We start from the raw sequence: 14121 nt of genomic DNA on the forward strand, positions 1-14121 counted from the left end.
TTATAAACATACATAAACATATTTCAGTCTATTCATTGTAATGACACTGCTTCTCAGAAAATCCTGGTTAAGTACAAGGTCCACAAGACCATGAAAGACCACTTCCAGGTGTTCCCTCAAATTCCAGCAAATGTCTAATGGTACTAGTACTGGTAAATGACCAGTACATACTGTAGGAGCCTGTTTATCAAAAAGACTCAGCAAACCAGTTTCAAAATGGTTTTTGGGAATGGTAATTTCTCGGTTTTCTTATGGTCTATTGATCTAAGGCACACAGGTAGGTCTTTATCAAGTCTTAAAGACATTGCTGTTTGCATCTGCCCCTCTGCTAATCAGCTTTCCAGTGCCAGAGATTTGTCATGTTTTGTGTTTGTTGTCCTGTGTTGCTCAACTTAGAATACCTTTATTGCAGATAATATTCTTGATGACCGAACTGAAACTAAAACTAACAGCGACAAACTGCAATTTGAATATAATGAGGAAGCTCCGAAGAGAATCAAAAAGACAGATGGCAGCAGTATTAACACTAAAGGAAAGGTATTCAGCCTTCATTAAATAGCCCCGCTTTTATTTGGTTCACAAGAGCTCCAGGCAAGTTTCGCTGGCATTTTTTTCTGGCAAATAAACACAAAGAAACAATACTAATCATTATAAACAAGAAACATATGTATTATTATTATTAACATGTATTTATATAGCGCCAACATATTGCGTAGCACTGTAAAGTAAATGTGATTATACAACTACATCACATGAATTACATACATAGAATATATGGAGTAACAAACATCACAATCAATACAGGTACAAAAAGGTGAGGAAGGCCCTATGCATAGGCATACAGTCTAAAGGGAAGGGAGTAATACACAAGGTGTGGGAGTGGGCAAGATCGAATTAAGTGGGTGAGAAATGTGGTATTGCGTTTGGTAGTTAAGCAGAGTGAGGGTAGGCTTCTCGAAAGAAGTGCGTTTTCAGAGATTTCTTGAAAGTAGAAAGGTTGGGAGAAAGTCGGACAGACCGTGGGAGAGCGTTCCAGAGGAGGGGTGCAGCCCTTGCAAAGTCTTGAATGCGAGCATGTGAGGAGGTAATGAGAGAAGAGTTGAGTAGCAGGTCAGTAGAGGAGCGTAGTAAGCGAGTGGGTGAGTATATAGAGATGAGTTTAGAGATGTAGGGTGGGGCAGAGTTATGAAGTGCTTTGAAAGTCAGTGTCATTAATTTGAATTTGATTCTGAAAGGTAACGGAAGCCAGTGCAGGGATTGACAGAATGGCGAGGCAGAGGAGGAGCGGTTGCTGAGGTGTATGAGCCTCGCAGCAGTGTTCATTATGGACTGGAGAGGTGACAGTCTCTGGAGGGGGAGGCCAATTAAAAGAGAGTTACAGTAGTCTAGACGCGATATGATGAGAGAGTGAATAAGAATTTTGGCAGCGTCTTGGGTGATAAATGATCGTATTTTGGATATGTTCCTTAGGTGGAAGTGACAAGATTTAATAAGTGACTGGATATGAGGAGTGAATGACAGGGCAGAATCTAGGATAACCCCTAGTGTAATGACTATCTGTGGAAGTATAAGGGTTTAAATAAACCTTAACTGTGCCCTAGGTCTATGACATGGAGTTGGGTGAAGCGTTCTACCTTCCTCAAAACAAAAAAGAGAGCAGACAAATTGCTCCAGAACTGTCAGACCTTATTATCTATTGCCAAGCTGTCAAATTTCCAGGTAAGTAACGCAAGTTTCCTTCTGTGAGTGATCTCCTCTTGCTCTGCACTTATTTTCTGGGCCACATAAAGCAACACTACATCCTAATAAATAAACATTTGTTCATAACAATATCCACAAAAAGAGTATGGAATTCTTGAAGATATAGAGCCAGATTCAATTCAGTGAGAAAAGTCACCATTTATCAAGTGAACATTCATGGGCGAGATTCATGAGATTTGAGGAGAAGTCAGTTCCAGTTTTTCCCCATAGACTTCAATAAAGTTTTCAAGTGATAACTTGACATGAGATTTTCTGAATTGCATCTCAAATTGAATATTGTCCATGTGCACACTTGATAAACCTTTTTCTCACTGAGAACCTAACCCATTATGAGGTTACACAAACATACTTACATTCATTCTCTTATCACTGAAATGTACAAATCACTCCTTCCCTCTAACCCACTCTGTACTCCTTTGATATGAGCGGTCATCTACTGGGGATAGATGGCCTTCCTCTGCTAGAAGACTAAACAGGGGTTATATGTGCATAAGAATAGCAGCGACGTGACAGTTGTAGGCAATATCAGAGGTGCTTAGGAGGTGTTGGTGGTAAAGCTTGTGGCATTTGGGCATTTTACCAGAACTACCTTCTGGAGGAGAACAGCTGTGATCAAAATGCCCATGTTTGTCTGTCACTACTGCTAATGCTGCTGAATGAGAAGTAACATGTGTGAGGAGCAAGAAGTGGTGACAGGTGGACCTCCATTTAAAAATGTTCAGACATTTTGCATCTTTGCCTTTGGTGCAAGAATTCCTTGTCCAACCACAGGGCTCAGGTTGTGTTTTATGCTTTAAAGATGATCTTTTTTCACTGTCAGTTCCTAGAACACTGTATTCTTGTTCTTCTTAACTGACGGGGAGGATATATTTGCAGTATTTTTTTTGCATTTTTCATGATTTGCCAAAGGCCATGGAAATATCTTGTTTCTTGGACTGCTTTTATTGGTTCATTAAGTCTTAATTTTATGGGAACAGGCCTGACAACATTAAACCCATGTGGATCTGGCAGAGGAAAGGAAAGAAAAAACAGGAAGTCCATTTTTGGCAACAACCCTGGCAGAACAAGTCCTGGGGAACCGACAGCACTTGCCAAAACATCTGGAAAAGGTAATGATTTTATATTCTGTTCTGATTTAATAACCCGGCTATGGCTGCATTGCATGATGTACGAAATAGCTTCTGATCAGCTCATGTTGAGACCATGACCAGTCACCCAAATCCCACATCATTTGTATATAGAAGAAATTAATATGGGAATAATCATAGAACATGCCTCATAATTACCAACCAAATTTTAAAGCCCCACTAAGTTTAAATTCTCAGCAGATCCCAACTATGGACAATACTCGATGATATATGAATGCTAGAATCTCCACCAATTGTGTATATTGTTATTTTACCTTTAAATAATTACTCTATGTTAATAAAGATATCATTGTGTTGTGTGTAGGTACAAATGAAACACGGCAGAGCTGGGAAGAGCCATGTTCCCCTCCCTTTAACCCCAGCACCTCACTCAGTGCAATAATCAGGACACCCAGGTGCTACCATATCTCTTCCCTACATGAAAATGCAGCCAAGCGTTTATGCCGAAGGTATTCTCAGAAACTGACCCAACATACCGCGTATCAGCTGCTCCGAACATATCCCGCTGCCACTCGCATAGACTCTTCCAACCCGCATCCTCTTATTTTCTGGCTTCATGGTGTACAGTTGGTTGCTTTGAACTACCAAACCGATGGTAAGGCAATAAATAAAACCCACATATAATAGCAGAGTAAAGGAAAAACTATAGAGCTACAAGTCGACTATAAGTGCACCCAAAAGTTATCAAGCTGTTGGTTTTGCAATTGTGATCATTTCACAATAGATTTCATTCATAGGAAGGGAGGGGTGGTTTAAGTTATAGGAAGGAAAAAGTGATAGAGGATAAGAAGTCAGCACTCACCACCTGGATTCAATATGATAAGATGCACATCTCTGGCAGATACTTCCAACAGAACTTAAAGGAGAACTAAAGCCTAACTAAAAAAGTAGGCTAGAAATGTTGTACATTATGTTTTGGGTTTCTGTACCAGCCCAAGTCACCACAGCCCTTTAGCAGTAAAGATCTGTGTCTCCAAAGATGTTCCAGTTGCTCATCTTCTTTTCTGCTGATTCACTGCACATGCTCTGTGCTACTGACACTTGCTGAGCTTAGAGACTGACTCACAATATACAGTACACATAGAATATAATTGTCACAATATAAGGCTGATTAGTATAATCTCAGAAACCAGTGCAATTAGCCTCAGAATTTATTAATCAGCCCTGTAGCATCAGCTTATATTACAGGCCAACCTCATTTTCTGCTTGATAATGTGTGATGACCCCTAAGCTTAGCTGCTCAGAGCCCACTGAGCATGTGAGTGTCACAGACACTTTCCAAGATGGTGACCCCCTGTGACATTTTTGAAGTCCTGGATCATTGCTGCTATTGACAAGCTGAAACTTAAGGCTGGTGCAATAAGTTCAGTATATAAAATATGGCAACTTTAGCTGTATTCATTTGTAGGGTTTAGTTCTCCTTTAAGGCACCATTTTCAATTAGACAGCACCAAACAGGGAAGTTTCTTTAAAAGGTCTTTATTAAAAATGGGATTTTCTTGGACAGATATACAGCGACGTTTCAGGCTAGCAACAGCCTTTTCTCAAGCTGCCAGGAAAAAGATAGATCAGAGTACAGTCTATCAAATATAGTGGCATAACTATAGAGGCCGCAGGACAGGGAGACCTGGACCACAGGGTCTGCTACACAAAAATCGCTGCAAATCCATAACTGGTGAAAAAATTGAATCATGATTAACTGAAGTGTTTAACTGTATGAAAATGCTACCTCTTAATGGCAGAAAGATACTAAGTGCAAATCACATCTGCAGTTGTCTCTTGAGGTTGTACTCCAAGCCACTAATTGCTTTTTAGCTTTGTGTGCCAAAAAATTCTTAAACTTAATTCTTAAATTCTTACATTTTTTAAACCTGCCTGCTGAGGTCAGAATAAATACAGAAAAATTCTTTGCGAGCATTGGGGGTTTTGTGCACATTTAAGTTATCCCTTTGTAATCACCAAAACCATACACTCGGTACATATTAGTACATTTTTGTAAGAAAATAAAGTGAATACAATGTTTTTTTGTCATAGTTATTCAGATTTCCCAACAATTCTTCATAGCAGCTAAATAATTATGACATTGCAGGGAGGGAGGCACAAAAGGTAACCTTAACCATTAAAAATAATCCATGTTTAGATGTTTGTTTCTTGTGGCTGAGATCCAACTAGTTCTAATGATGTCAGGGACATTATTTTGAGGTGGTTTGAGTCTTTTCCCAGGATCTTGGAGATTAATGAAAACATGACTTGCCTTCCCATCTCTTGTTGTATTACTAATGATAGTGGGGTGCACATCTGGCTTCACTGGGTAAATGCAACGTCCTGTAAATTCTCATCATCATATTCTTAAAGGCATACCTCAAAATTTGTGTGCACATGCAAAGTTTATAGGGAACCTTGTGCCACATCAAATGGTCTCCCAAAAACAGGCCTGTCAAATAGAGCATCTGGTGCTAATTATCCCCTATGGAATCCTATTTTGTGGCGTGAGAGGGGGTAGGGGTACCCAAAAGCTATTTTGACATAATATACATACTTTAATTCATCTATGTGCTTGTCTTTATCAGTATTGGAAGGAGGCAACATCTGTTGAAGTGCTTAGCCAGACAAACAGCATTTAGAGTGAGGAAACCCTCTCTTGATCTCTATACCAAGTATGGTCCTGTGCAGGTCATTGCGCTGCAGAAAAGAGAGTAAGGACTTGCCTGACCCCCATGAATACAGTTGTGGTTGGGTTTAGCAGTCCAGTGGGGTGGCAGGTATTCATATAGGTGTACCCCCTCTTACCCCATACCCATCCTCTCACTTGTTCATCATTCAAACATAGGACTTGCAAAGATGCCCTGTACTCCCCCTGTGAAACATGGTAAGGACAGAAATTATTTTGTGCTTCCTTTTGCTTTAGCACTTGGGAACAGGCCCTGCTGTTTTAAAATTACAGTTTTATGAACAAGATAGACCCAAAATGAGGCCTCACCTATGTTAGAAATATTAATGATTTGCAGCACAGTGAGAGTTATAGTAAAACGTATATAAAAAGCATACACAGTACTATCATTATTAATTACTACTTCTCTTTAGAGCTGTTAATATGTAAGATATTACAATGAAATGAATTGATATATTTGCAATAGGAATGATTGAGGGATTCAGTTGGTTGGTTCAATTACTGTCGCTTCCATCCATCAAAGCCAGGTTAAACAAGAGAAAAGATGTAGTAATGAACTTCAATCAGGCGCAGAAGTCTGCTGCAAAAGTTGCGCTGTTTATGTAACCCTATGGGGCAGATTTACTACGGGTCGAATATCGAGGGTTAATTAACCCTCGATATTCGACCATCGAAGTAAAACCATCGACCATCGAATATCGAAGTCGAAGGATTTACCACATTTAGAAGGAAAATTCGTTAGATCGAACGATTAAATCCTTTGAATCGAACGATTCGAAGGATTTTAATCCATCGATCGAACGATTTTCCTTCGATCAGAAATTACTTAGAAAGCCTATTGGGAAGGTCCCCATAGGCTAACATTGGTGCTCGGTAGGTTTTAGGTGGCGAAGTAGGCAGTCAAAGTTTTTTTTTAAAGAGTCAGTAATTCGACTATCGAATAGTCGAATGATTTTTAGTTCGAAACGTTCGATTCAAAGTCGAAGGTCGAAGTAGGCAATTCGATGGTTGAAGTAGCCAAAAAAAAACATTGAAATCCTTCACTCAAGCTAAGTAAATGTGCCCCTACATGTTTTGAGCATAGCTCTTTATCAAGTGTAATGAGCTATGCTCAAAACATGTAGTGTTTAATAAACAGTGCAACTTTTGCAGCAGACTTCTGCGCCTGATTGAATTGGTATATATATTGGTATATATTGGTATATTTGTTTCGAAAAGAAATGAAACTCAGTTGGCAGTAAGAACATTTGTCCATTGCATAGCCCTAGTCCATTCCTTGTTGATTCTCTAAGGAATCCATTATTCCTTATGGTTTAGTCTCTTTTAGGCGAAATACTGGTGTCTCAGTAATATACTAGCCTACAGAAAAGAGATATAATTCTCATATGTCAAATAGATTCCTGTCTTCCATATTTTTCTTGTATTTGTTGATATATTTCATATACAGTATGAAGCCTATGAAAATGTCATTTTAGTGACTTTATCCCCTTGTACCCTTCTATCCAGATCTCTCCATGCATCTAAACACGGCCATGTTTGAAGCAAATGGTGGCTGTGGATATGTGCTGAAGCCGCCTGTGCAATGGGATAGGACCTGCCCAATGTACCAGTTATTCTCGCCATTAGAACGAGATTTAGAAAATATAGAACCAGCAATTTATTCTTTGACGGTAAGTCTTTTAAAAGGGAGAAAACTACCTTTTCTAACAAAGTTAATCATTTCTGTATCTTGTAAAAATCAAATCTGTCATTTATATTGTTTGTTGGAATCTTGGGGTAAATCCTTGAGCTTGGCTACTCCATTTTAAGCTGAGGCCTATGTATAATACTGAACATATCAATGAATGCAAATATCCATTTACTTTAGTTTTAACAACAAAATGTATTAATGTAACTGCGCATTACTTACATTGGAATACCCTGAAGACCAGTAAGAAATCAGTACTGCTTATGGTAGGTAATCATTAATTATTCTTTTTGCATGTGACATGATCATGAGGCATGCAAAGCAATGATTTGGTTTATTGTTGCCAAAACCGGTGGCTGGCCCAGCTTTGGATTTTTTTACAGGTAGAATTTTGTTTGTTTTGTCTTTTTAGATTGTCTCAGGGCAAAATGTGTGTCCGAGTAACAGCTCAGGTAGCCCCTGCATTGAAATTGATGTCCTGGGCATGCCAGTGGACAGCTGCCATTTTCGAACCAAACCGATTCATCGCAATACCTTAAACCCTATGTGGAATGAGCAATTCTTGTTCCGGATTTACTTTGAGGATCTTGTGTTTGTACGGTTTGCTGTGGTAGAGAATAACAGTTCTGCTGTAACGGCTCAAAGAATTATTCATCTTAAAGCTTTAAAGAGAGGTAAATGTGATTGGTTCACCTTCAGATTTTCATGTCATGCCACATCTAAGCAAAGTGCACATTTACCAGCAAATCTGAACTTTCCACTTGCAAGAGCCATGCAATCTCTTCTAAATAAAGTTCTAAATAACTAAACTACTACTGCACTGTTAAGAGTGTAGTTCATATATTTAAGTGGGAAACATGAAATGAAACATTCCTCATTGCCCTTTAAGTCAAGATTTAAAGGAACAGTAATACCAAAAGCTAAAAGTATATCTATGTAATTAAAATAGAATGTACTGTTGCTCTACACTGGTAAATTTGGTGTGTTTGCTTCAGAAACTTTACTGTAGTTTGTATAAACTGCTGTGTAGCCATGGGGGCAGCCATTCATTCTACAGGGATTATATGTTATAAGTAACCTGTGTATTTTATTCTTTTTTTTCAGCTTTGAATGGCTGCCCCCATGACTGCCCAGCATCTTATTTATATAAACTATAGTAGTCTTTCTGAAGCAAACAAACAGCTTTTACCAGTGCATGTAATAAATGCATTACTTTTAAACACTCAAATTTTCTGGTGTTACTGTTCCTTTAACAAAGTATAGCAATGCAAGATCTAACTGGGATTCAAGCTGCTATAGACAACAAAGGAGCATAGATGCTAACCCCCTTGTGTTCATTTTCATCTGGATAGATGATAGTAAATTGCTAGTAGAGACTCCACCAAGGCGATAGGCAGGACTGTGTAGCTCAGCTGATGATGGCAATATCTGTTACTGGTTTATTGGATAGAGGAAAATTTGACAATTTTTCATAACCAACTCCATAGTGGTACAGAGGAGGTTTAAGAACAAACAAATGTCGGTGCAAGGCACCCTAGTGGGTCACGCATAGATCAGACTAATAATAATTGGATAAAAATTGAAAACTTTTATTTATATAAACATCTCTCGCCTGATGCGTTTTGTGTCACTGGGACACTGTCTGATCTATGCGTGACCCACTAGAGTGCCTTGCACCAACATTTGTTTGTCTGCATTCAAATTCTCCGCTCCCTTGAGCTGAGGGCCTAGGGCAGGAGCACCTGGGCCGCTGATCTACTTTGGTGAGTTACTCCATTGACGAAGTGTTGTGCTTAAATATTTTTTGGTTTGCAGAGGAGGTTTGTGACCCAGGGCCATATCCATTGTGGCATCATATCTTACAGTATGTCAATAAAAAAAGATTTAAAAATCTCCGGGGAACCAAAAATATTTATTGTTTAAAACATTAAACAGAGTAAAATTCAGTTGATTTGGTTCTTATGCACAACCATTGATATAAAGAGCTTCAACTTCGGCAAATTTTCTTAATACAACACTCAAATCAAAGTTATTTTAAACTGCTGACTGCTCAGCAGTAACTGTAGAGAAGAACATTTCGTTTTACAACTTCCTGACTAGAAAGTAAAAAGCACTTTTATTTAATATTCCGATACTTTGATTTTAGTAATCCTTTTAAGAGCCATCGGCAGTAAAAAAAAAAAGAAAAAAAAAAGTCACAGTGATGCCAGCACTGCTTTGTAGTTGGTTAGGAACAATCCCTAAGCACGGGGGTATTTGCATGTTTGGTCTATTACGTCTGTGAGAATGAGCATCAACATGAAATAAATATGTGTTAAAAAGTAAGGTTTTAGGAGTCACCACTCTTTGTTCAATAGGATTTCTTTAAATCTTCTCCATTAACACTCAGGGCCGGAACTAGCGGTAGGCAAAAGAGACACCTGCCTAGGGCACCACAATAGAGGGGTGCTGTGCAGCTACCTGTTCTTCCTACCTCTAGTTCATATTTGCTTTCCTCTGCGTTTCTGCCCTCCCCTCTTCCACTTTCCCCTCCCCTTCCTTTCTAACACTCTCCCCACTCTGGCCCTCCCCTCTTCCACTTTCCCCTCCACTTCCTGTCTAACACTCTCCCCACTCTGGCCCTCCCCTCTGCCGCTTTCCCCTCCCCTTCCTGTCTAACACTCTCCCCACTCTGGCCCTCCCCTTTGCCGCTTTCCCCTCCCCTTCCTGTCTGACACTCTTCCCACTCTGGCCCTTCCCTCTGTCACTGCCTCCCCTCGGCAAGATGGTCCGCGTGTGCATGCAGATTAGAGCGTGCACACACACGGGGGGAGCGAGGTTGTCAGCCGGGTTGCCTAGGGCACCCAGTTGGCTTGGCTGGCCCTGTTAACACTAGCAGTCAGGTCCATGTAGATCAATGATAACAGAGATAGGAAGGGGACTTACTGAGTGTTAGGAAGGGTATCAGTACAGGTGTGTCCATCTTAATGAACATAAAGACTACTTATAAATATATAGTATACAATGTAACCCCTGTTAGAAAATATAAGAAGTCGCAGAGGAGTTCCATGACCATATGAAAGCACAAGGCCAAAGGCTGAGAGCTTTTATACAGGCCATGGAACTTCGAGGCAACTTCTAATATCTGAATATTTTTTAAAGGGCGGTACAGTATTTATTAGAAAACTAAAGTTTCAGTGAACCATGTGACAGAAATTACATCACTAAGCACCGATTATAACTGATGACAGTCACCATTAGGATATAATTTACAAGATATTCATGGTTTTTGTGTATTATAATACACAAAAACCATGAATATCTTGTAAATTATATCCTTATAAATGGTGAGTTCTGATGTCATTTCTGTCACATGACTTACTGAAACGTGTTTATTATAATAAATAAAATAATATGAGGATATTAGAAGTTACCTCTGAGTTCCTTCGGCCTCGTGTTTTTATATGTTCATGAAACTCATTGGTAACTTATAATATCCTGATACTTTACAAGAGGGGGTACTTTATTCACTATATAAATGTTATCATTTATCTTCTGTACTTCTATTTGTTTTCTCATGTATCTCCATCAAGGTTACAGACATCTTCAGCTAAGAAATTTACATAATGAGTCCTTAGAGGTTTCTACCTTATTTATAAACAGCAGAAGAATGGAAGAGATTCCCAATGGAAATACCTTGCCAGCCTCCTTGGTAGGTGCAGTATACATTATTTGCATATGTTGTTTCGATTAAATTGCAAATTGTGGCATACCAATTCATTTTTTGTGTTGTTCTATGTAAATTTGTATTACTTAGTGAGCAGCAGATGTCCCTTGATACATTTCACTTATATCTATGACATAAAGGGGAAGTATGACTGGGAAAAAATATTTTTAGAACCACCTGCAAACTAATAGAAAAGGCACGTTGGGCCACACTAATTCCCACATCTTTGAAGGGAGAAAGGCTTTGCTGCATGTGCATTGAGGGAAGATGAAAAGCAAAGTTATATTAAGAATGCTTGGTGACACTTGGGGGTTATTTACTAAAATTGAAAATGTCTATTTTCTTAAACCAAACTCCCATGCACGTTTTTACCATAATTATCAATAAATTAACTCAAAGAAATCTTGTGCGGGAAAAGACTTATAACCACAAACTATTTGGATTGTTGTACAAAACGCAGCACAGATCATGACATCTTCCAATTATAAACAGGACATCTGCCGTTGACTTCTACATGACCTATACAGGTTTGGGATGAAGTATTTTTTTATTTTGACCTTTAACAGCATCAGGGTTTAATAAATCATGAATCATTTACTCTGAAGAAATGATGGTGTTTTCCCCTTTAAAATTCTGACCTGAAAAAAACGGACTTTAATAAATAATCCCCTTGGTGTCAATGTCCAGTGCCAATGTCACATGTGGGTATCCGGAATCCCAGGGGAATAACTGGATCCCTGTCTCAGTAAGTTCTTCTGCCTATAACAACCAACTTTGGGGCAAATTCCCTAACCGGCGAAAATCCGCCAGTGACGGCTTTGCAACCATTGCAACATTTCGCCAGGCGTAAATTCACTAGGACAACGCTAATTCACTAAAGTGCGAAGTTGCGTCCAGGACACCAAACGCTGGCAGATTTTTGCTAGTGTTACTTCGGCAATCAAAGCGAAGATGCGCTAGCGCTGCCTAGTTTGCATATGGCGAGAAATTATAAAGTTACATGGAGGTATATGTTGCAGCAAATACATTACACTACACAAGTCCAGGGAACCTTAATAAAATAAAATAGAGTTGTTATAATGCCCTACACATGAGCCCACTGTATAGTTAATGTTCCATATGTTAGAAAATGGAGGGGGAACCCGGTTACCCAAAAATATTTTTGCAGCCTATCACTCAGAAAAAAGCAAAAAGACGCAGCATTTTTTGGGTCTCCATTGCAATTCTTCTGGTCTGAGCTGGCAAAGGCAAGTCTGGTGAATGAAGTAACGTTCAGTAAAATCCTCATCTTAGTGAATTTGCGGAGTTATGTCCTTTCACCAGAATGAAAATTTGCCTGGCGTTAGAGTGCGAAGTGATGCCTGGTGAAGTTCCAAAATGAGTGTGAAGTGACCCCTGGCGAAGTTCCAAAATGACGTCATGCTGGTGAATTTTCACTAGCGCTAGTCACTTCGCCCTTTAGGGAATCTGCACCTTTGACTTTGGGCACAGCCCTCAGGTACTTGAGTGCTGCCAGGTCTTACTGCACAGGAATGAAGAGGTTTCCACTGTGGTGAGCAAGGGTGCCAAATGAAAACTCAAGAAAGATATCAGCAAGGGCAGATGCATAGTCATAGGAAGCTAGGCCTGAACCAAACTTGATAACATGAAACAGACCAACGTCAAAACCAGGAGATTAATAGTCAGAACAGGCAGGAATCAGGAGCCACTTGACCTACAAGGGGCATCAAATTATGAGGTAGATGGGGATTTTATAGAAAATCTGATGGGAAACAGCTGTGACCAATGGAAGCAGACTACCCCTACCTGGAAATTCAAGAATAATAAGGAATTGAACAAAAGGCCAAGTATACTGATGAAATAGAGCAGACTACCCAGAAATCTGTGGATCCCTGGTTTGCGCCAAGCATAATAACTCGGGCAACTCTGCCTTCATTCACAGTGGATCTTTAAGTGTGTCCAGTAACGACATAATGTATATCCTTCTTTTACACAACAGGCCTCCACTTATTTCTTCTTGGCAGAAATCTGACAAATGAATCACTAATATCCATATTTTAAGGATATGTGCAGGTGTAAATGCCCCACATAATTTTTGCCATGTAGTAGGTTTTAAGTATCTTGCCTAGATATTGCTATCTGCAGATATAAACAGTCTGTCAGACTCATTCCATGCTATTTCGTTGTCTACCACATCAGTCTACCCATCTAGGGTTCTTATAGAAAACAAAATGGCCAATGCCATGGAGACGAGGTTTGTTACGGTGACTACTTTGTTGTTCTTAGCTTTAGCTCCTTTGTGAATTTACCTATGAATCAACTCGTTTATTATTGGAAGATCAAGAACCCATCTTTCTCCATGGTCTGTATAGAAGGAAGGAGAAGAGATTTTTGGCATTTGATATTTGATATTAAACAGAAATGTAGATTTGTTTGATGTGCACAGTAATGTGCTGTAGTTGATTGAGAATTAGCACAATACCTTTACAATATTGGAGATCACAACTACATGTGCATGGAAATGTTTTGTTCAGTTTTTCAGCTCAGAAGAAAGGAAGACTCCAGCCACATTTAAAGCCACAGTTCATGGGATTCCTGGGCCAGAACCATTTACAGTGTTTGAAATCAGTCTTGGGACCAATGCAAAGCAACTTCTTGATCAAGTAGGTTCACATTTCCTTAGATTTTCTTTTTTCTATTATTTAGTTGAGCAGTGTAACACTTTTTTTTCATTCAGAATGTTGTCATTTTCACAATCATAATAACAATAATGACTTACGTTAGATGAAGGGACAGAAAAGAGATTGATTATTCTCCCCCTTTTGTTTGTATACACTGCCCATTCCTTTTTCTAGTATCCCCCTTTATCCAAGCTCCTTTGTTCCATTATTTCTTTTACTCTATACTTTACTCTCCCTTTCCTACATTCCTAATGCCTTCACTTCCTCCATTCACTTCTCTTTTGCCAATCTCCCCCCATACTTTATTTTCTTATTCTACTAAACTGTAATGGAAGAAGCTACAAATGCCATTGCACACACACCCCTATAATAAGCACAGATCTGCAAGAATATTTGAAGGTAACTTGGTCTTCACATCTCTACCACTACATGGTGTATCACTTTATTAACCTTTCTGTTCTAACATA

The 14121-nt window shown here is 39.2% G+C and overlaps 1 protein-coding gene across 1 annotated transcript in view; it reads left to right on the forward strand.

Annotated features, from left to right (window-relative positions):
• LOC108697196 (1-phosphatidylinositol 4,5-bisphosphate phosphodiesterase epsilon-1) overlaps positions 1-14121 on the forward strand; it is a 220328-nt gene that overhangs the window by 186551 nt on the left and 19656 nt on the right. Inside the window, exons 21-28 of the mRNA XM_041571012.1 lie at positions 413-537; positions 1602-1719; positions 2739-2870; positions 3214-3504; positions 7087-7250; positions 7680-7941; positions 10840-10958; positions 13508-13636. Of these exons, the coding sequence (XP_041426946.1) occupies positions 413-537; positions 1602-1719; positions 2739-2870; positions 3214-3504; positions 7087-7250; positions 7680-7941; positions 10840-10958; positions 13508-13636 (1340 nt within the window). The remainder of the gene's footprint in view (positions 1-412; positions 538-1601; positions 1720-2738; positions 2871-3213; positions 3505-7086; positions 7251-7679; positions 7942-10839; positions 10959-13507; positions 13637-14121) is intronic.

Source organism: Xenopus laevis, chromosome 7S (assembly GCF_017654675.1).
Source record: "Xenopus laevis strain J_2021 chromosome 7S, Xenopus_laevis_v10.1, whole genome shotgun sequence".
In the NCBI taxonomy this organism is placed as follows: domain Eukaryota; kingdom Metazoa; phylum Chordata; class Amphibia; order Anura; family Pipidae; genus Xenopus; species Xenopus laevis.